The 23,257-nt window shown below is 35.5% G+C and overlaps 5 protein-coding genes across 10 annotated transcripts; 2 read left to right on the forward strand and 3 right to left on the reverse strand.

Annotated features, from left to right (window-relative positions):
- Positions 1–1,098: 1,098 nt before the first annotated feature.
- Positions 1,099–6,373, forward strand: LOC130711192 (uncharacterized). 4 transcript variants are annotated; one of them, XR_009010601.1, is made up of 5 exons: positions 1,099–1,392; positions 2,562–2,714; positions 2,931–3,096; positions 3,286–3,426; positions 4,368–6,373. XR_009010601.1 is itself a non-coding variant. In XM_057560702.1 (5 exons), the coding sequence occupies exons 1-4, from the start codon at positions 1,261–1,263 to the stop codon at positions 3,386–3,388; spliced, it is 564 nt and encodes a 187-aa protein (XP_057416685.1). In that variant the 5' UTR covers positions 1,099–1,260; the 3' UTR covers positions 3,389–3,426; positions 4,368–6,373. The 4 variants fall into 4 exon arrangements, 2 of the variants coding, with proteins under 2 accessions (XP_057416685.1, XP_057416686.1); XR_009010600.1 differs by having other exon boundaries at positions 4,377–6,373; XM_057560702.1 differs by having other exon boundaries at positions 2,921–3,096.
- On the forward strand, positions 5,508–6,373 carry LOC130711191 (uncharacterized). The gene has a single exon (XM_057560701.1). It carries the CDS (start codon positions 5,508–5,510, stop codon positions 6,132–6,134), a length of 627 nt encoding a protein of 208 aa, XP_057416684.1. The 3' UTR covers positions 6,135–6,373.
- Positions 6,374–6,809: 436 nt separating this feature from the next.
- On the reverse strand, positions 6,810–9,349 carry LOC130711190 (B3 domain-containing protein Os01g0234100-like). Of its 2 annotated transcripts, none has more exons than XM_057560700.1 (6): positions 9,200–9,349; positions 9,054–9,079; positions 8,810–8,951; positions 8,232–8,438; positions 7,979–8,084; positions 6,810–7,633 (listed from the first exon to the last, which is right to left on the reverse strand). In XM_057560700.1, exons 3-6 carry the CDS (start codon positions 8,843–8,845, stop codon positions 6,987–6,989), a joined length of 996 nt encoding a protein of 331 aa, XP_057416683.1. In that variant the 5' UTR covers positions 8,846–8,951; positions 9,054–9,079; positions 9,200–9,349; the 3' UTR covers positions 6,810–6,986. The 2 variants fall into 2 exon arrangements, with proteins under 2 accessions (XP_057416683.1, XP_057416682.1); XM_057560699.1 differs by having other exon boundaries at positions 9,196–9,349.
- A 1,230-nt stretch (positions 9,350–10,579) lies between these two features.
- LOC130713266 (uncharacterized) lies at positions 10,580–11,650 on the reverse strand. Its single transcript, XM_057563048.1, has 3 exons — positions 11,154–11,650; positions 10,913–10,982; positions 10,580–10,795 (listed from the first exon to the last, which is right to left on the reverse strand). Exons 1-3 carry the CDS (start codon positions 11,648–11,650, stop codon positions 10,580–10,582), a joined length of 783 nt encoding a protein of 260 aa, XP_057419031.1.
- Positions 11,651–14,767: 3,117 nt separating this feature from the next.
- LOC130713949 (B3 domain-containing protein Os01g0234100-like) lies at positions 14,768–18,111 on the reverse strand. 2 transcript variants are annotated; one of them, XM_057563776.1, is made up of 6 exons: positions 17,905–18,111; positions 17,801–17,826; positions 17,540–17,711; positions 16,362–16,568; positions 16,123–16,234; positions 14,768–15,709 (listed from the first exon to the last, which is right to left on the reverse strand). In XM_057563776.1, the coding sequence occupies exons 1-6, from the start codon at positions 17,956–17,958 to the stop codon at positions 15,039–15,041; spliced, it is 1,242 nt and encodes a 413-aa protein (XP_057419759.1). In that variant the 5' UTR covers positions 17,959–18,111; the 3' UTR covers positions 14,768–15,038. The 2 variants fall into 2 exon arrangements, with proteins under 2 accessions (XP_057419759.1, XP_057419758.1); XM_057563775.1 differs by having other exon boundaries at positions 14,768–15,730.
- Between the last annotated feature and the right edge of the window lie 5,146 nt (positions 18,112–23,257).

The following is a 23,257-nucleotide window of genomic DNA, read 5'->3' on the forward strand; positions in this document are numbered from 1 at the left end:
CCCAGAAATGTTGTTCAGGCTGATTTTTCACATTCGGTTTTTTTTTTTTTTTGATAGGCTGATTTTTCACATTCGGTTGAGTGATCGTGATTTAGTAATTTTTCACATTTGTAATTTTTCACATCCTATCTCTATTATCATCATTTCTATTTTTTCATAGATTTCATGACCAATATTTACTCATCTCGTAGGATACTAAGTTATCCTCCTTATACGTCAATATTGAATATTCATCTTTTCTATTTAAAAAAAAAGAATATTCATCTTTTCAAAAAAAAATAATAATTCATGGTCAGTATTTCCCTCATTCACCATCCAATAGAAAAGTATTAATTATACACATACATATTCAACTTTGTTATAGAAAATGGAAAGTTACCCATGATTAGAAGCCAAAGTTAAGCTTTTCAACATTCTCACACTAGTTTAACAATTTTTCTATTTTAAATTTATTTTGAAAACAACTATAAGATTGAACAATAACTTTATGACTAGTTTTTAAAAAAATTATGACTACTGACACAACTTGATAATAGTCGCAATAGATTACTTCCATCAGAAAATTATGTATTTAATTTCTGCTATTGATGTAAAGACTGTGTTGATGGACAATTTAGAAGTATCTCTTTAAGCGAAATATTTTTCCGTAGGCATTGTTCTACCCCGTGATAGTGATCGGAGTTGAACTCACCCAAACTTTTATTCATCCAATTTTTTTATATTAATTAAGTTTATTTCAAAATAATTATTCAAACAAAATAAACTTCCTTAATTATTATTTTTTTTGAACGTAAACTTCCCTAATTTATTCAACCAAAGAAAGCAATACTTAAATTTCCTCGTAATATATATTTTTTTAAATGTCCAAATGTCATACAAGATATAAGTTATTATTAAATTAGTTTTTTCAAATTAAATCAAATTTTTAATGTAAAAATATTTTAAAAACGATTTATTTCACTGAAATACTACTTGCTGGAATAATTTTATGTTTTTACTTTTTAGAGTATGATTTATTAATTAAATAAACAAAAACTAGTGTAAGTAAATAATTAAAAAAAAACTAATTAACAGAAATAAATTTCAGTCTTTGGAAAGTGAGTGCAAAATTGTGGGAGCAATTAGGGTGAAAATTGACATAGCATTGGAAAATCCTTCCCCAAATTCCATCTGTGTTGGAGATTAAGGAATAAAGGTCACTGCTTTTCGATAATTCAAGCTACAACAACACTACATTGAGGTGAATTTCACAGTCCAACCATGGAACCGGTGTCGAACGGTGAGGAACCCGCTTCATGGGATGAGCTATACAACATCAATTTGATGCCTTCCGAGTTGTTTCTCAAGTTCCGTAAAGAAGTTCAGGGCATTCGTGTTGGTCTCAATATGGAGGTTTCTTTTGATTCCACCATTTCATACCAATTCTCTGTTCTCTTATCCATTCACAATTTGCTTATTATTTTGTTCAGTTTTAATTTGACCCTTTTTGTTTTTCTATCAAATATTTGCACTTTGTTGAGTTGTTTGTTACATATGTGAGTTAAGGATTGCATGCATAAGAATTGTCATGCTGTGAAGTTATTTTCATACATGTGGGGGGTTATATGCCCAGTGCTAAGTGTTAACAAAGCAAGGCTTAGAGGGAAATGTTAGTTTTAAACCACAGGGAGACTAGCTGAATTTTGTTTTTATTTTGATACTTCTGTTGCATTTATTGTGTGATTCCATTTCCATATCTTTTGGATTTTGAAGCACCAATTAGTTTTTTATCATGGTATCAGGTTGGGGGTCCTAATGTGTTTCCTAATTGACATTGTTAGATTCTTAGATTGGTTTGGATTCGATATTCCTAGTTTTTGACGACAGAGTGTTGGCTTTCTCTTGTCAGCACATTCCCAATTAAAGAGGTGCTAGTCTTTACTCTTTATGAAATAGTTAGTTAGAAAGGGAGAGATGAGAGGGTGTAAATAGTTGGAAGGAATGAAATTTATGCTAATTTTCTCTATCTATACTCTCTTATTCTTCTTACTTGCTGGCGGTCCATTGATAAACCATTAAGGGGAACTTCTGTCAATTAACATATTTCTTTCAAGGTTCTGAATTAGTATCTTTCAGAGGGACTAGAAGAATACACTTCAATTCCTGCACTTTGACAGCTTAAGATTTGAAAGTTTGTGATGTGGTGGTAGTGAGAGTCAGATTGATGGTTGTAGCTTGAATCCACCAAAGCACCAAGCTAATATTTGAATAAATAATTTATCAGTTCATCATGCACGGTACTGGAACTTGGTTATTCTTTGTTCCTCAATTCCACTGTTACTGTATGGTTGGAAATTGTGTTTGGTCCTGTCTATGTGGTTAAACTCATTTGTTCCTTGCATACAAGAAATGTCCGAGAGAAGTCTAAACATGTGGCTGTGTGAGTGAAACTCTTTGAAAATTAGCTATTTATGTAGTTGGACCTCTTCAGTCAATTGGTTCAAATTGCAGTGTTTTTGTTTACTGGTCAATTTTTTTACATGTGATGAATACATATTCAGGATATCATTTTTTTGGTGCAGTTCTACAATGCCCCAAGCAATGAATATCAAGCAAAGCTTGTATTGAAGCCTTTGACACCTGAATGGAAATGGAAGTTAATTTATGAGCCCATCCATCACGATGTTCGCATTCTTTCAAAAAAGATCCCAGTTACCAAATTCCTGAATCTTCAGGTTTTGATGATGTCTGTTCTTCTGTTTTTATGACAGGGTTATTATGTTAATTTTTATGTTAATGTTTTAAGATAGTATTAAATGTGGTTTTTGTTATTTGCTTGTGTGTATTAGTTCTCTCTGTGTTATTGTTGATGCGTTAAGTTGATCTCCCGCTTTCTGTAGAATTTCATTTGAAGCGATTTATTCAGGCATAAACAGTGCAGGTTGGTGTAGGGCACAATTTTCAAATGCACGCTACTGGTTGGAAATGGAAGCTCACCACATGTTTGGGGGGAGATGGTGTATCCAGGATCCGAAATAAGACGTCACTTGGTTTATTTCCTGGCTTTGATATACGGTTTGGATGGAGGGCAGACTATGTTCTTCCTGAAATTACTGGGCAAGTTTTGTGATTTTTGTCAATATATTTATCAATGATTGGGAAGTATGCTCTATGATCAATGATTTATTGATGAGCTATTCTTTTACAATTCTGTTTCACATTCTCATTTAATTCCATGTTATTTTCATTTTCTGTCATGCAATTATTTTGTGAGTTACTGATGAGTTAAGCTTTAAATCTTAACAGTGCTCTGGGTACTGATGAGCCATTGTTCAACATGCAATCGGGACGACTACAAGCATCACTTGATAGAGTTGAGGCCATCTTAACCCACAGTGACGCTGATTGATTTTCGCAATGATGATAGTAAAAGAGAATGTAAGCCAGGTAAAACACTTATTCCCCTTTGGAAGAAGTTCCATGTGGTGATTGAAAATAATATCGGCAAACAGGAAACAGGAATACATATATACTGAAAGATGAAAATATCATTCCTTATTTCAGATTGGTTACTATTTTAATTTGTCAAGATTCAGTATTATGATGAGATATATCCAGAACCATGATTATGTGCATTGGAGTTGGTCGATAAGTATGTTTTTCTAGTAAGTTAAATTTATGTTATATTTTATTCTGCAGCCACTGAATCTAAAGCTGTAACTGATAAAATGAGAAATACATATTACTATTAAGAATAAAACTGATACAGTTGGTACTGAAGTTGAGAGAAAATATTGAGTTTATTGAATAAGAAAAGATGATTTCCTGTTCCAATATGGAAGCAGACTAAGATGAAGTACAATTCTCCATAACAGTTTGAGAGGTCTTGGGGGGGCGGGGTTGCAAACAACATTTGAATACTATTATTCTATTGAGAATTTTTTCTTTTGGGGAGGTGACCGCCCCATTTTGCCACTACCTAGGCTCATCCCTCCTCATCAACTAGAGATATGGCCAAAGGAAAGCTTGGCAATCATCACTTCACGAGATTGTATTTAGCGTTGAGTTGGGCCTAGTTTTTCTCCAAGATGGTATCAATGCCTATTGTCACTGCTGTCTAAAAATCTAGGTGCTGGTCCATTCCCCCTTGTCCTAACTCAGTCCCTTTCTAATTAGGGGTCTGCTTCTGCTATCACAACTTTTTCAATCACTCTGTAGATTATGGTGTTACTGTATTTCTTTTTCTTTTCTCTGGTCTTTTCATAAAACTTTTTTTTAATAAAAAATTGCAGTGGTGGGTTTAGGTGACAGTAATTACTAATTAGATAGCTTGATTATGGGCTTATTGTTCATACTTGGAAATGATAGCTTTTCTAATCCGAGTATAGTTTCTGCAGGTTGTGCAAATTTTGAAGAATGTAACTGCCTGTTTGAAAGACCTACAAGCCTGAAAGTGGAGTTTAGTGGGTGCCAGTTGATAGGAAGAAAACTACTCACTCAAGGACAGGGTAGTCAAAGGGATTCTTTTTTTTTTTGCTCTGTGCTTAAATAATTGCAGTGTCAACTTATTAACTTGCTTCGCCAGTGTGATATTTGTACATGTGGCTGTAATTTGTCTTTGTTTCCAATCCAAATTTGAAATGTTGCAAATTGCTTATTAACTCCACAAAATAATCCTTCTTGGCTAGAGAGAAAGGACAATTTTCAATCATGGTTTGCTTTCTAACTCGATCTGCAAAAGAACCAGCTGAAGATTGAAGATGGCCTCCTGCCCAATAAACTGCCTTGCAACGAGGCAGAGACACCAAGTGCATGTTTGGGAATTTTTCTACACTTAATTTTGAAGTCAGAATCAATTTTGGGGTGTAATTTCCGAGTAGCTTATGGATTTCAAATTGATCAGTGAAGCTGGTCCAAATGTGCTATAAGTGAACGTTTGGATGTGAGCTAGATACAATATTCTATACAATCAAGGGCAAAAGCTACTGATTGTAGTTTCATGAAGAACTGATTATGGGCTCAGTGAAAAGTGAATCCACACACTGTAAGAATGATGAATCCCTTTTCTTTGGTAATGCTAGTTTGAAATTCATGGAATGGCAAACTAATAAAGGGGTTCCAGTAAATACTCATTCTAGGAAGTATTTTTTTTGAGAATGTGATTGGTGTATGTTGATAGTTTGAAGTAGAAATTATGTTACATGCTGTGGTTATTTTTTATGATAATGATTCTCATCACCTGCTATTCAAAATGTTTACGTTACCATCACATTCTCACTGACTGTTATAAACAGTTCCAAGTATTATTATTCCTAATCATCATGTGGCCCTTGTAAGATTTGAATGCTTGCGGTGGGAATATTGCATTGCATTGCACTTTCTCGAATGAATAAAGTGGGGCCTGCTCTATGCTAGCCGTTGTTAGCCAGTACATAACGGCACCAATTCACATTCCTATAAATTTGAAATTCTTCACCCTCTTCAAACCATCAAATTTTGACAATATTCTCAAGAAACCAACACCAAAAATGGCTTCTTCCAAGCTCAGAAAGGCATGCTCCTTCACCACCCTCCTCCTCTGCTGTCTAAATTTCACTCTTTTCATCCTTTCCGCCGCCTCATTCGCACCCACCATTCTCCTCAAAATGCCCCCAACTTCCCTTGGCATGGCATTCCTCATGGTTTCTAGCATCTCACTTCTCTCATCCTTCATAGGCTTCTACTCCCACCTTACACACTTCTGTTTCCTCACCCACATTTCCCTCACACTTGCCTCTTTGACAGGACAGGTTCTTGCCATGTTAGCCTTGTTCACCAAAGAGAAAGCGAGCCTGACCCTTTTGAAGTCACCGCGGGATCCAAAGGAAGCGAAGCTCTTGGTGAGGGTTGAGTGTGGGGCTTTGATGGCCATGTGCATGTTGCAAATGGTGGTGTTGGTGTTGAGCTGTGCAGTGCATAGCTGTTTGGTGAAAGACTATGAAGGATTGGAAGCAGAGAAAGAGGCTTCAGCGAAGAAGAGGAGTAGAAGGGTTGCCAGAGTGCAAGAGGAATCCATGGCTAATGCGAGCAAAATTGCTGAGGTTAAGGATAAGGAGTTTGATGAGAAGATGAATAGCAAATATGGGAAGTGGGTGAAGACTGATTTTGAACCATGAGGCACCATGGCAATCTTGTTCTGTCTTCATTCTACCTTGTACTTGCTCAGTGCAGATTTTTGCATGTTTGACTTTCAGTGTTTTCTTTAGTTACTTGTTGGTAATGGTGTTGTCGTTTGTTCCAGTCACTGTGCCCATTAAATTTGAATTAGCATTCAAGATAGAAGTAACCTGAATTTCTATTGATTTGCAGCATCCAATTCAATTCATCTTGTTAATGAATAATGGTTTCAACATCAGTCATTTCTCTTCATTAAATTTTTTACCTAATGCTGATAGCACTAGCACTATTAAACTTGACTGCCAAGTCCAACCAAAGTAATTTACTTAGTTCAAAATAGGTTACTTAGCATCTTTGTATGCATACAGTGAAGCCGCCTAAATCACGAGGAACATCCAGAAAAACTAAAGAAAGTTGCTTATATCCACCATGGTTTTGACTCAATGTGGGTTTATAATCATGCTGAGGCAATCAATCCTGTTGGAGATACCCGAACTCGAAACCTCTACTTAAGCTAAAATAACATTACGCTAGTTTGAACTTCGTGCTTTGTGGTACAATAAGTTACTTTTTTGGGGCTTAGTTCATAATAAAGTTACACGGAAAACTTTTCCTACTTGTAATTAAGAGTCACATCCAGAATCCAACAACAAGATGCTTAAGGTCCTACAAAAGAAACAGAACAACTGTGAAGTTCTAATAGCAAGAGCAAGCAAGGCTCTTTCATGTTCCTAATTCTCAGACTATTTGGCTCTTTCATGTTCCTCCTAATGCTCAAACTATTTCTTTTGCTAAGTCTATTATATCATATTATATACTAGAACTTATGTCAAAGCTAAGAAGCAGCTACATCACCAAGGAGCATTAACCAGTTCTTGAAACATAGTCTCCACCCTCTCAGGGTTCATGTCCTCCATGGCAATCTCTTCATCAAGTCCCCTTATGGTCTTTTTCACTTCCAAAACTCTTGCTTCTAGAGCTTTCAACTTCTCATTAGCATGGAGACGTTCAAGTCTTGCCTCTTTGTGCCTTTTTAGTTTCAGGGCTAGTTTCATGAGGTGGTCTAGCTGAGTAATTAAAAAGCTCACATTCATGCCCATGCCCTCAAAGGCTTTCAATGTTTTGTCCCATGTAACAAAATTATCCATAGAGGTTGTAACCTTGCTGGCTTTAATGGCATCAGCAATGTTAATGGTCTCAGTAATCATTCCAACCACCAGTTTGCTGTTAAGACCGCTAACAAGATTATCATGAAGAAAACATCTTTGGCTGCGGCATAGCTCGTAATACTTCACCCAAAGGCGTTCAGAGAGCTCCGAATAGATAACCAAACCATTCACCATGATGATGAAATTTTCAATACCAGTCACTTGTTCGAAACTATTGATAACAGATTCTGAAGTTTCTGAGAATAAATCTTTACTTTCATTTTCAAGCTGATCTGATTGAGATAAGTTATCCCCAAAAATCATCCTTGGATCATTTCCTCGAGTAGTGTCTGAAGTGAGACAGCAAATATAATTTTATGCTCTCTACTTGTTTTGCATCTGATAGGGATATAGATGAAACGCAGACAACAAACTTATAAATGAAGAGGAAAATTACAAGCTATGGTATGAACTCTTACAATTACTAGTATTTCATTGATATTTAACTTGTATACTAACTGAAAGACTAAAGACTAAAGGCTAACACTTACATGCATAAAACAACTTAGTCATTATTACTGCTAGGTTATCATGACTAACTAGGTAATTATAGCTAAAACGTGAAAAATCTCAAATCTAACATTAACATGATGCATACAAGTTTCAAAAAGCAAGGAAAACTATGACAAACTTACCAAGAACACTACTAACTTCATCATTTGTTTTTCTGCACTTATCTAACTTGAGCATGCCAAGAGCACCATCCACTTCATCTGACCCCTGAGATCTTACAATGTACACCTAGGGACATCTAAGATATTGAAGATTGCAACTTCCAAAACTAGTACAAGTATTTAAACTAGCAAGAAGATCATAATATAATGAATTGAGAGTTGAGACAAAACACACACACACATATATGTTTAATGTGAAAGATCAAACAATTACCTTAAACTTGGAAGGTTTGACCAAGTGAAATATGAGAACATCCATCTCATGTAAGTTATGAGCTATGGAAAACCTCATCCATCCACCACTCAAGGCCACCTTATCAGCAATATATTTGGTTTCATATAGTTCCCCACTTTCATCTTCCAGAGTAATAATGGTATCAGCCTTTGGCAAATGCATCTGACAGAACTTGGTTGAAAGACTCTGTGGCAATAAATAACATGGTGAATATTAATAATACAAATCATAGAAATACTACACTCTTTTGAACACACTCTAAAAGAAGTAAATTCATTTTTGTAAAAAGTGAGTAAAATGTGTTCAAGAAAAGTGTGTAGTCAGTGCTTCTCTTCTCACTATTAACTTGAAAAGGCAAAAGCATGGAGAATTAGGGTATTAAAATTGCGGTTCACAACTACAATTGCAGCCGCAAAATAATGGGCTTTGGAATTCCCCCGATTAGCATGACAGCATCAATTCCAACCACATCAATCAAACAGTGTTTGATCTTTCGCAATACAACGGTAACTGCAACCGCAATTTAAAACCCTAAGATCGAGAGGGTGAGATCTTACAAGCCAAAATGCTCCAGATACATGAGATGGATGCATGCACTTAAGAAGGCTTGGGAATTCAGGAGATAATTTAGCTTGTATCTCTTTAGCACGTTGCAGAGCAGCAGATTGAGCTTCATAGTTAAAAGTACTACTCTTTCGTCTATATATGCATGCACAACACAGATAAGTAAAATGTTGAGTGAGTCATTGTATTCTACTATTCATTATGAGACCAAATAAGAAGCGAAGAAAATTAACTTACTTTTTTGGTGGATTACGATTGATAGCCTGTTCAACATTCATCAAACAAATGAGACATATGATGATGGTACAAGAAATTTATATGTTAAATGTAAAATGAACAAACTATGTTTCTTAATAATAGTAGAATAACAAGTCTATACCGACATCAATCTTGTCTTGTGTCCTCCGACCCCAAGAAGAAGGCAAGGCTCACTCTTTCTTCAGCTCTTCACAATTGAGCATGAGTAGTGTTCATTATGTCTAAAATTTGCTTCGTAAGTAACGTTTTGTCACGTGCCTTCCTTAGGTTCAATGCATTCTCTGTCCACTTTGTATGCTAAGTTTGGAATTCTTCTGGATTTTTCACAGTAGTTGAAGACAGCTGGTCATCATTTAATCTTTATGTTTTTTTTTTTATTTAATACATCAGAATACCCCTGTAATTGTAAAGAGAATCAAATCCAGGGCTTGAAAAATTTTTGCATCAAATTGGGTCCCTAGAAATATTTTTTTAATTCAATTAAAGCCAAAGTGTGCCAGGCTTCAATTTTATCCCAGTCATCAATTCCACGTGGTTTTTATAAAAAAAAATTAACTAAAAAATAAAATAAAAATTATTTTTAATTCCAACTCATTAAAAAAAATTATTTTTGAGGCCAAATAAATTTTTAATTGAATTAAAAGCCTAATTTTTTAATTTTTTTAGGGCAAATATTTTTAATTTTTTTTAAGGCCAAATTTAATTTTTTAAAAAAATAATTTTTATTTTTTTGTTTTAATTAAAAAAATTATAAAAGCCACGTGTAATTGATGACTAGGACAAAATTGAGATTTGGCCTTAATTGAATTAAAAAAAATTTCTTAGGAACCCAATTTGATGCGAAAATTTTTCAGGCCCTGAAACAGATTCCCTTTACAATTTCAGGGGTCTTCTGATGTATTAAGCCCTTTTTTTTATAAGCCAAGAAATATATTGAAATGAAGTACAAGGGTACTTCAACCCAATACATGAAAAAGATAGAGAAGCTAAAGAGGAGAAAATAAAATAAAAAACAATTACAACTCAAATGACCACTTAACCATGCAAGACTTGTTAAGATATGTCTCATTAAAACCTTCATAGGAAAACCCCTTGGGAAAAACCTAAGAACGAAAAAGAGTACATATTTAATAAGCCAAAAAGCTACCAACAAGGGGTATGAACAAACCGCAAGCAAATCCTAAACCATAGTATATCTCCAACAAGAGTTCTTGCCTTCAATAATACTATACCCAACCATTTGTTTCCCATAGACAAATTGCAGCAGAACCAGCCCATATATACTGAGGTCAATTAGCATATCCTCTGTCATAATCTCCATTACAGCGAATTAAGGCACACCCCTTCAAGACTCCATATCCACTCATCCGGCCTGTCCTCCAGCAAGCGTACAGAACTTAATTCCATCAGTAAGTCCGTTAACCATCCCTGCTCCCTCCCTTGCAGGTTCCTCCTCCATTTAAAATCTCAATTCCACTCCCCATTACTCCAATATCCCATATGCTTCACGCTGCTTTTGATAAATTAAACAGCCTATGGTACCTTGATGCCAATGACCCATTCCCGATCCACTGTTCTGTCCAAAACAGTGTGTCATTCCCCTCCCTCATTGTCTTTTGAACTGCATCTCCAAACCAATCCCACCCATCCACTACACACGCTGATTTAATATCATTCCACCATGGAGAACCTCCTTGCACGTCACACCTTGTCTTTATCACCTTACATCATAGACAATTAGGTTCATTCAAAAATTTCCATTGTCATTTACCAAGCAATGCCATATTGAATAATCGCCAGTCCCTCCCTAACCCTTCATTCTCCTTTGGCAAGCACACCTTATCCCACTTCACCCAAGCAATTTTATTCTCATTCTCAGCACCACCCCACAGGATCCTTCGCATAATGCTTCACACCAACAGGGATTTTGAAAAAAGATAGGAAAAAAAAGGTATTGCAGATAACACACTTTGAATGAGGCATATTCGACCCCCAAATAAAATGTGCTTCTGCTTCCAAGAAGACAATTTACCTCTTAACTTGTTGACTACCGGATCCCACATCGCCACTGAGTTTAACCTCCCTCCTACCGGTATTCCCAAGTATGTAAAAGGAACCCCCATTAATTTGCAGTGTAATACAGCTGCAAACCTTCGCATGTTCCCCCTGTCCACTGCTATACCTGCAAGCTTGCTCTTATGAAAATTAACTTTGAGACCTGAAACCATCTCAAAGCATCTCAGTACACATTTCAGTGTTGCTACATTTTGTCCAGATACCATGCCAATGAAAATGGTGTCGTCTACAAATTGAAGCATAGATACTTCCAGTTCGCTATCCCCTCCAAATTTAAACCCCTCAAATCTGCACGCTGCTACAGCCCTATTAAACAAGGCATTCAACCCTTCCGCCACAATTAGAAACAAGAATGGGGCAAGAGGATCACCCTGCCTCAGACCCTTCCCCATCTTAAACTCCTCACAGGGACTTCCATTTACCAACACAGACACCGTAGCGGACTGAAGACAGCTTAGAATCCAATGAATCCATTTAGCACTAAATTGCATTCGCCCCATCATGTAAGTCAAGAACTCCCAGCTTACGGAATCATAAGCTTTTTCATAGTCACTTTGAAAATCAAAGTTGGCTTCTTTGTCTTCTTTGCTGCACTTATGGTCTCATTCACCACAACCACACTCTCCAACATGCTGCAACCTCCCAAAAAAAAAGCAAATTGATTTCATGAATCACTTGAGGTAAGACCTTTTTCAACCGATTTGCCAGCACCTTAGAGACAACTTTATACATACACCCAATAAGTGAGATTGGTTTAAAGTCATTCACTTATTACTGTTTTTTAAGTCGTCTAAATTACTTTAAAAAAATTCAGATTAAATCAGCATAATCCTAGATTCACCAATAATATTTAAGATAAGTCAATTAGAAATTTCACTTATCTTAAGTATTATTGGTCCACCTAGGACTAGAATGACTTAATTCAAATTTTTCCTTGGATCATTTAGTCATGCTCCTCCATTTTACAAAGTTTTGTTTGCTTTAGCCTCTCTTAAATTTTTTTTGAATGTATGCTATTTTACAAAATCAAGACATTTTTCCCCTTTTTTTTTCATTTATACCTTTATTTAAAATTTTGTCTCAACTATCGCCACTTATATTAATCAATCACAACTCTTTTTTATACATTGTTTCTGTAATATTGATTATTTATTTTTACTATAACAAGAGTATTTTAGTTAATTATAATATTAATAATTTTTCTCTCACTTTTTTTGCCATAATAATAAACAACAAGGTAGTACTTCATATGTTTCTTTGGTAGCGTTTGGTAAACAGGTGGGAAGGGAACGGAACAGGACACATGAGTTACGTTCTGTGTTTGTCATGTATTTAAGATGGAACGGAACGGGACAAAAGGCTCCAGGAACGGGACACTTTGGTTCCCTGAAAAAGGTGGAACGGAACGGAACGGAACGGAACGGAACGGAACGGAACGGAACGAAACACTCTCTTAAAACTTTTGCAAGTTCAAAATTATCCCTAATTTATATTTGAAATTTTATGTATCTAAACAGTTTTAAATCACTTCTAAATTTGAATGCACTTATTATATTTATAGACAAAGTTAATGAAAATCTACTTTTTCAAAAAAATCACTTAAAATGAAATCAATTATTTTTTCAAAAGTAAAATCACTTTTTGTAAGCAATGATAAACGACCCAATTAGAGTGGGTTTGATTCAACTTATTTTGGAAAAAATCACTTTTTAATCAAAAAATCACTTTTTAAATCAAAAAATTTACTTTTTGTGTTTGTTTCAACTGAAGCTGAAAACAGATTATTTGAAACAGTTACTTTAGATTATCATGAAAATCTATGATGATAGATGAGAGGAGAAAAAAAATGGTTTTAATTAGAGTAGTCAAACACGAATCAACTTAATTAAAATAAAATCAATTATTTTTTCAAAAGTAAAATCAGTTTTTGTGATAAACGAGTCAATTAGAGTGTGTTTGTTCAACTTATTTTAAAAAAATCACTTTTTAATCAAAAAATCACTTTTTGTGTTTGTTTCAGCTGAAGCTGAAAACAGATTATTTGAAACAGTTACTTTAACTTATAATGAAAATTTATGATGATAGTTGAGAGGAGATGAAAAAAAGTGATTTTAATTAGAATAGTCAAACACGAATCAATTTATGCTTTTCCCAAAATCTCTAAAAAAATATATATAGTTAAAAATTAATATTTTAAAATCTAAACAAACACACTTAAAATAGCTTAAATAAATAATTAGGTTTCGGATTTTTTCAATAGCATACTGAAACAACTTAAACAATATATAAGTGATTATTTTAAAGAAATAAGTGATTATTTCATGAAGTAAGCAATAACAAACGGTTTCTTTGCAAAATGTTCAATTGAGTTCATTTTATTTTCATCAATCAAATATTAAACATGCAGGGTTATATATGTAATTAAAATCATGATTCTGTTCTATTGACTTGGTGTTACCAAACACAACACACAGAACATTATTGTCTTGTTTCATCTTGTTCTGTCCCGTTCTGTTCCGTTCTGTCTTGTTCCGTTCCGTCACCAAACGCTACCTATCTATGACTTTAAAGTTTTGATACATGTATTTTATTTTTTTAAAGAATAGTATTAATGTTCTTATTTCTATTAAAATTACTCCTATTACTCAACTTTCCATCATACCATTTTATCTCTCTCATTAATTTTGACGCTTGAGACTTTAAGTTTCCTTTCACCATTTAGTTAAGGTACAATTGATAAAGTATAATGAATACTATTTTTCTTTAGTAATATGGAGGGGCATTGTCCCGGAAGCGAAACAACGCTAAGCTACAGGAGCGTAAAGAGAAGCTAGAGCCTCATCCGCGTCCTAGCACAAAAAATGGAAACATTCCGCTAACAGAAGTTACATAACATGAGCCTCAAAGCCAAAAACATGAGCAGCCTTAGCAAAACTATCCGCCACAGAGTTGACCTCCCGTAGGACATGATGGAACTGAATATCCACTCCAGGCGGGACAACACGACGAATAGCCCCAATCATCTCCAATTACGGATTGACCTGAAGCGCCGATGAACTACCGCAATTGCCTCCGCCGAGTCACTCTCAGTGGCTACCTTAGGAAACGACCCTCTAACAACCACCTCTAACGCGGTGCGAATGACCTTGAGCTCCGCAACAAAGGATTCGAGGTATATAAACGCCTGCATAAACCTTGAAGCCAATAATCGGAGCTATTCCAAAGCACACTATCACACGCCGCCTAGCCAGTATCCCACACCGACCCGTTTGAAATTGCAAGTATGACAAATAAATGTGAAACAAATTCAGACAGATACTCTCATACTCCACACATTTAATAGGAGTATATGAGAATAGAGAAAGTATTAATTTTAACATTATTTAATCCTTCACACATTTCATGGTCTGATATCATATTTTCACTTTCCCATATGCCAAATAAATAAAATGGATTGTGGTTTTTTAAAACAATATAAAAATAAAAATACTCCTCATATGGGATGGTTTTGGCCATATGGGATACTGATATCAGGTGATATGTGTGGAAGACACCTCAAATTTCGAATGAAATGAGTTCCACATATTTATGTAGTTGAAAATATGTAAGAAGGAAAAGTTTCCCTACTTATAAATAATAGTCACAATCCCAAATCCTGAAATCCACATCAGTACACAGATGTAACAAAATATACAAAAAGATACTTAGAAGTCATAGCTTCACAAAATAACAGAACGATTGTCTAGTTGTAAAGGAAGTTCAAAGCTCTTTTATGTTCCCAATCCAAAATACAAAAATATTTCTTTTTCTTTGTCTATAATATCATATATTGAAACTTATGTCCAAGCTGAGAAGAGAAGCAGCAGTGTACTAGGACACAACACAACATCACCAAGGAGCATTAGCCAGTTCTTCAAACATAGCCTCCACCTTCTCAGGGCTCTCCTGCATTGCAATCTCTTCATCAAGTTTCTTTATGGTCTTTTTCACTTCCGAAGCAATCTCTTCTATTGCTTCCAGCTCCTCCTTAGCTTGGAGACGTTCAAGCCTTGCATCTTTGTACCTCTTCAGTTTCAAGGCTAGTTTCATCAGCTTGTCAAGCCTAGTCCGCAAAAATCTCACATTCATCCCCAAGAACTCTAAGCCTTTCAATATTTTGTTCCATGTAACTAAATGGTCCACAGGGATTGTGATCTTGCTAACTTCAATGGCCTCAGCAATGTCAATAGTCTTCTTAATCATTCCAGCCACCATGTCGAAGTTAAGACCCGGAAGAAGGTTCTTATGAAGAAAACATCTCTGGCTGCGACAGAGCTCATAATACTTGGCCCGACGGTGTTCAGTGAACATTGAATCCAGAACCCAGCGATTTATCATGATGTTGAAATTCTCAATGCCAGTCACTTCTTCAAACCTGAGATCAAATTCTGCTAATCTAATCCCATTAGTAGCTTCTTCTAGGCTTATTTCTTCACTTTTCTGTTCAAGCAGCTCAGTTTGAGTTGAGTTAGAAACCAACATCACCCTCCTATTCTCTGGATCACTTCCTTGAATAGCGCCTGAAAAATGAGATAGCAAATCTATACAATTTTCAGTGCATATTTGGTTTCACGATTTAGTCAGAAGTTAACCAGAATTGACTCTACAGCATTCCGCATGGAAAACCAAACACGTTATTAGTGTTTGGTTCTGCAATTGGAAGCACCACAATCACTTATGAGGCAAAACTATAAAATATGTTTGGAAATCTTTCTACTAATGATTCTCAAGTCAAATCAATTTTGGAGAGAACAGCAGCTTCTGGGCATAAAATTTATTATAAAGAGAAGCTGATTCAAATATGTTGAAAGTGTAGCCCACCATCAATTTAAACAGATAATTTGTTCTTTTAAGAGCCTCAATTGCTATCCTACTTGATTTGCTTCAAAATACAGACAAGTTACATAAGCAAGAAGGGTTATGCGTCACTTACCAGCAATACTTTCCATATCCAGTTCATTCTTTGGTTTTTTGCACTTATCCAGCTTGAGCAGGCCAAGAGCACCATCCACCTCATCTGGCTTCTGTGATCTTACAATGTACACCTGTGGAGATCCAAGATATTGAAGATTGCAACTTCCAAAACTATTATTATAAATTTGCAGAACTAGGAGATCATATATCAGACAAAATAAAGTACATATCATTTACTTTGAAAGATCAAACATTTACCTTAAACTTGTGAGGTTGGATCAAATGGAAAACAAGAACATCCAGCTCAAGTAAGTTGTGAGCTATGGAAAAACCCCTCCATCCACCACTCAAGCCCATCTTTTCAGCAAGGTATTTGGTTTGGTATATCTCCCTACTTTCATCTTCCAAAGCAATGAGAGTATCAACCTTAGGCAAATACAAGTCACAGAATTTTTTTGGAAAACCCTGACATTAGAAAACATAGTGAGTAATAGTAATAATATAAACAATAAAAATGCTAGCAAGATAATTTTTTTTTTGGAAAGCCAAAATTAATAAAAGAATGGTACTCCCTCCGTTCCTAAATATAAGACCTAGTTTCAAAATTTTGAAATTCCTAAATATAAGACCTAGTTACAATAATCTAACAAAAGGTTTTGTACTCTTCCATTTTTACCCTCCACATTAATTATATGTTTTCAATTCCAAAGTTACCACCTACCATTAATTACTACTAATCCAACTAAATATGACTTTTGGGATATCAATGGTGAGTGCATAACAAAGGTTAAATAAGGAAGAATGTATGCTTTTTTAAAAAATCAATACAATAATGAGTCACATTAAATGCTTCCTTAATAAGCGCAATTTTTTGGAATAGGTCTTATATTTAGAAACGGAGGGAGTAACACTTAGGGGGTGTTACAACCGACAGTACAAGAAACCAAAGAGAAAACACAAAGACAAAGAGAGAACCACCCCACCCCAAAACAAATAGCAACAGGGAAGAGCTAAAAGACTAATTGTAAAAGCACAAGCACGGCACAAGCACAGCATAAATACATTTTTTAAAAAGTTACCCAAATGACCAAATTTGCTTAGTACCTAGGTTGTGATTAGTTTTCAGTTTGGTAGTCCGCTTTCAAGATCACACATTTCAATGCCTCAAATGTGAAAGAGCTTTGGACCTCTGTTGGGTTAAAGCACTTTCAAATTGAAAACCAAACAAACACTTACAATACATATCAATCATGAAAAGTGTGAGATATCTGCATACTCATACTTAGATACACAATGCAAAATCATGATGAAGCTAAAATCAGAGTCAACAGACACAAACTTTAAGTTAAGAAAAACTGCTTCTGTCCACCGTGATTTTGGGTCACTGTGGTTTTCCCTTAAAAAGCAAAAGCATGAACAAAGTGAGATCATCTTACAAGCCAAAACCCTCCAGTTACATGAGATGGGAGCATGTGCTTAACAATGCTTGGGAATTCAGGAGATAAGCTAGCTTGAAGCTCTTTTGCACGTTCCAGAGCAGCAGCAAGCAGAGCTTCATTGTTGAAGGTGGTTCTACTACAGACACTGCTTTCGCCCCCACTCTTTCGTCTATGCATTGAAAGTAAAAACATTGAGTGAGTCACTGTTTTCTACTATTCATGATGAAATCAAATAAGAAAGGAAGAAACTTGACTTACTTTTTTTGCGCATTGCGACTGGTACCCTGTTCAACACACAAACAAATGAGACATTTGATGGTAAAAGACAAGAAATTTACAATGTTAAATGCAAAATACAGAACCATGGTTGAAGGGTTTCCCCTGTCGCTGGGTGTCTGAAGTACAGCTTCTACCATGGTTGTCTCCTTTGTTCTTCACAGTGAGTAGAGAGTGTGTACCTGGAAGTGGCAGAGGAGAAAAAATGTAGAGTATATTTCTGTGAAATGGAGCCAAATTTCAAATATTGTGGCTTCTTTCAATCCAATCACTGTTTCAGAGATTTCGTGTCTTCCCCACTCCCCTTGTCAATCAAGAGATATGATAAATGAAAAAAAAATATAAAAAAGAATGAAACCAATGAGATTTTTTGGTTTAGGAATTAAAAAGAATTAGGATAGAGAGAAAACACTTTTAGATTAGCGGGTAAGAATCTAGTGGCATACTAAAGAGACTAGCAAAGATCTACTCCCTAAGGAGGGCCTAGGTCCACTATGGGATCTCCCTAAAGAGGGGTTACCTACCAACTGAGCTTTTACTAGGCTGATTCAAAGGGTTCAGAATTGGACTGTTTCAAATGGTGACTCTGGAAAAATATATCCAACAATCTCCCTAAGGATGGGTTAGGTCCACTCCTGAGTAGGAAAATTATGGGATCTCTCTGATGAGGGGTTACCCACCAACTGAGCTTTTACTGGGCTGATTCAAAAGATTCAAAACTGGACCGGTTCAAAGGGTGACGCTGGAAAAATGTATCCAACAATCTCTCAGAGGAGAGTTAGGTCCACTGCCGAGTAGGAGAATTATGGGATTTCCATGAGGAGGGATAACCCCCAACTGAGCTTTTACTGGGTTGATTCAAAGGGTTCAGAGCTGGACTGGTTTAAAGGGTGATGCTGGAAAAATATATCCGAAAATCTCCCTAAGGAGGGGTTAGGCCCACTCTTGAGTAGGAGAATTATGGGATCTCTCTGATGAGGGGTTACCCACCAACTGAGTTTTTACTCGGCTGATTCAAAAGATTCAAAACTGGATCGGTTCAAAGGGTGACGCTGGAAAAATGTATCCAACAATCTCCCACCAATGTTAGCCGGGGATTTGAACTCATGAACTCACAATGATACCATTTATTGGAGCAAGCGTCCACCACTTGACCAAAAACTATATTTGTTGGTCTGCAACCTTATTTCCTTATACTACACAGAGTAGCATCAAAGTCAAGAGGTTACGCCCATTACAGGTGCCATGGGTGAGGATGTTGAGCCCATGAATCCTAAGGGTGACGTTGGACAAATAGATCTAAATATTATGTAATGCAAAGCTATTAACAACTCACCTTTAATCAATAACATCATAACATATATAAAAATAGTGGGACTAAAAAGTTGTGTCAAGTTCAGCTGATTATTTCATTTGGGGAAAAATAAGGGGAAAATAAAATGAACCTTTATGAACAAGATCTTTTATGAATGGGAGAGATCCTTAATTGATCAACACAGATTCACTGCCTGAAAATGAAGAACACAGATTCAGCGCAGAATTGAAGTAAAAGTACCAAAAACTAAATCGGTATTGAAAAACAGAAGACTCATCATTAGGTAATGGATGGGGAATCACTAAACAATCATAAGAACACAACATAAAAACCGATAGCGATAAGAACAGATTGATACATTACTATTGTAAATAGAGAAGGATCTACCAAGGACAGTCGCTTTACCATATCACATAGGGATTGATTGAGTTCAAAGAGGGATTTGTAGATGAAACCTAGGGTTTGAGGCTCGAATCGAAAACTAGAGGTAAAGGGTATGAGCGATTCGAGCGAATGAAATGAGAGAACGAGTGATATCACTATTTTAGATTTTATATATGGATAGAGTGGGTTGAACCATATATAAGAAGCGGCCCATTAAACCATAGTTTTTTTTATTGCATTGGAATAACTAAACCATAGTTTATAAAAATATAGTATGGTTTGGTTATTTTTTTTAAATGGTATTGTTCTATTAAAATAGCTTGATTTGGTTTTATAAATGGTTAGATTTATATAATTTAGCTGTGTTTGTTCGACATAAATATAGACGAATAGATTTTGATATAAAATACAGTGTTAGGTAGCTTTTGGTAGATAAATAAAATAAGATCAAATAGAATAATACATGGTAATGAAAGAATATTACATTATTTATTGCATTTCAGAGATATTGGTTTTTGGTTTGCAAGCTTCAGTTAGAGCTGGGTTTGCGGTCTAGCCCACCCCGCATAGGCTCGCACGTTAAGCAAGCTTGCCCGTGTAGGCCCGCAAATAAATGAGTTTGTATTTAAGTTAGCTCGCGTCCGTCCCGCTTAAACGGCGGATAAAAGAACTGGCCCGCGGGCCACTATTAGATTTTAAAATAAAAACAAGTAAAAAAAACCTTCAAAAATAGAGAAAAAAACTGATTGCCAAAACAATTCTCCAAATTCTACATTACATAATCAAACTCTAAAATGTTCCACAAATCCAAAGCAAGAAGATTTCATGGTGGCGGTGGGAGAATTGAGAGAGACGGAAACCAGAAAAGAAAGAGAGTAAGAGAAGAGAAGTAGGTACGTAAGGTAACTTGTCTGGTAAGTGATGAGTGTCTCACTTCACTTGGTTCTCTTGGGTTGGTTTTTTTTTGCCACTCTATCAAGAATTCAAGATCAAGTAAAGTAGTTCATGGACTATGAAAATAATTATTTTTATGTAATTATATGGCTCGTGGACCAGCCCGCAAAATCGCGGGTTCAACTCATTTAAACCGCGAGCTAAACGAGCCAGTCCAGATAGGCCCGCATTTAAGTGAACCACAATACACCAGGCTATTGGCCATGCAGATCGCGAGTTACGCGGGTTAGCCCGCAGACTTTAGCCCGCCTACCCAGCTCTAGCTTCAGTTACACCTTTTTTGATTTTTAGTTCAATGATTTCACAAGCTTGATGAAACCCCAAATATCTTTAATTCTTCGTTAAACTAGTTGGATTTGGACTGACTTATTTTATTGAATTCTCAAAAACTATTATTATATTATAATGCAATATAATATTTAGAAATACATGTTATATTATATTATATATTTTTTTTTATTATTCATGGAATTAAAACATAAATAACAAATGTATTCAAAACTTAAATTTTGAGAATTTTAAAGTTCATTTAATTTTATTGATAGAAAACCATTTTAGTGATAATTTGTATGATATACTTTTATGCAACTTTATTTTAAAAAAAAATTAAAAGGCAAGAAAGTTGAATCTTGCGGATGGGGCCACACCTTTAGTGTAAAAGCTACTTTAGAGAAAAATGGTTAATAAAGTAGAAATTATTTTGCTCAAAGTGATGGAATCTTGATAAAGTAATAATGTGACAATAGCTTCGTTCCAAAAAATCAATAAGGTAGCAGTAGTTTCAGACAAAGTTGCGCAGGGATCTGGCGCGCATTGAATAATGCTTGTACTATGTGTGTAACTCTTTCAAGTATGGACGCTCGTGATTGACCAAGATGTCAGTGCAATTGTTTCACCCTTACACACACTACACCCACACAACCACTGTCACCCTTAATATAACACTTCACCCATCACAAAGCCAACAATTTACCAATCACACTCACTCAGTGTCTGAATTAAATGAACCTGTAAGGATGTTAACATTTACATGCGTAACGCTAATGACGCTAAATCTTAAAAGAGAAATATTTTTTCAAAATTTGAACAACAACTGAGTAAAAAAATGTGACTGGAAAAAAAAGTCAATAAAGTAGAAATTATTTCACTCATAGTGATGGGATCCTGGTAATGTAATAAAGTGACAATAATTTCACGCATAGGGATGGAAATTATTTCACGCTCGTGATTGGTCAAGATGTCAGTGCAATCGTTTCACCCTTACACACGCTCCACCCACACAACCACAATCACCCTTAATATAACCTCACCCAACCAACCCCATGACATTGCACCCCTCACCAAGCCAACAATTTACTAAGCCTCACTGCTCAGTGTCTAAATTAAATGAACCTTTAATGATCTTAGATAAGTGTAACACTTATTAGCGTCACGCGGAAAAAGGCAGACGTTAAAGCTTAATTAGCATCGACTTAGCATCACCATCAAGACTCACGTTAATTTGTTTGAAGTTTGTACAACCACAATCACCCTTAAGTGATCAATAAACATTTGAAAGATGGGAGACACTATTGTCTTTTCTATAGCGTCGGTCGTTGGGGTCGGCACAAGGTTATGAGCCTTAGCATTGGATAAGCATACGCTAATTAATGAAATAGTTTTCTCTCACAATTTTAGGGTGACACAAGTGTTAGTTAACATTGCAAATTAGATGATGAGTTAAAGTCATTTGTTTGTTACTCGAGATTTTTCAACCTGGTGGGTACCATGTCGACAGAGCAATATCAGCTACATCGTTTTGCTATGCTAGCTGCTTAGCAAACAATGATAGGAGTAATGCTAAACAAGTACGATAGTCGCCAACTTAGGCACCCTCAAGCAACCAAACATTATTAAGAGTGTGTTGCTAGCATTTCTCAAAATATTATTCTTAATTTACAGCAAGACAATAACTCGCATCTATAGAAACCATTTTATTTTTATAAGCATCTATAGAAACCAAATGACTCATCAATAAATTTCAGCACAACATATCACCAAACCCAAAATCACAAATCACTTACTCAAAAGAGTTCCAATTCACTAGAGCCAAAACCATTTTTCCTTCATTAGATTTTCCCAATGGGTTTTTTCCTAGTAAGGTTTTAATGAGGTCTTTTCTTTAGAGTCTTGCTTCAAGGAGGGGGTGGGTTAATTGTTGCAGAAGTATTGCTTGCTTTTGTAGATGTTAGTGTAAACAACTTTATTTCTCTCTTTCTTTGTTTGTATTGGATTGAAGTACCCCCCTTGTACTTCTTTTCAATATAATTTTAATTGCCTATAAAAAAAACCTTACTCAAAAGAGTGAAAGTGAGAGAATGCGATCATACAAAGATGAACCTAACCTAGTATTCTAGGCTGACACTAATGGGAAAGATTTTTTACCACTCTACGTTTGAATCTCTCAAGACTCAATTGTAGTATAGTAAAGGGTTTTGTCGTATCCACAGGGAGGTGTAATACTTATGCCGTTCAATAGTTAACAAACTCAAATAATGGTTTACAAAGAGATTGATTGTTTGTTTAAGAACATAAAAACATAAATCAAGAAGATAAAAAGAGTTGGATTCACCAAGGTAGATAGTTTTGCTGGGATTAGAGTTTCGTTGTTCGACCTCTATGTATTCTATTGATTCGCATACAAATATCGTTCTATGCAATTGATTCCTCCCACCATTTCTTATCTTACTACCCAGTTCCCCGGTGTAGAAGATTATCAACTCCCTATATTAACCTTCAATCCCTTG

This window comes from Lotus japonicus, chromosome 4 (assembly GCF_012489685.1).
Source record: "Lotus japonicus ecotype B-129 chromosome 4, LjGifu_v1.2".
NCBI classification, from domain to species: domain Eukaryota; kingdom Viridiplantae; phylum Streptophyta; class Magnoliopsida; order Fabales; family Fabaceae; genus Lotus; species Lotus japonicus.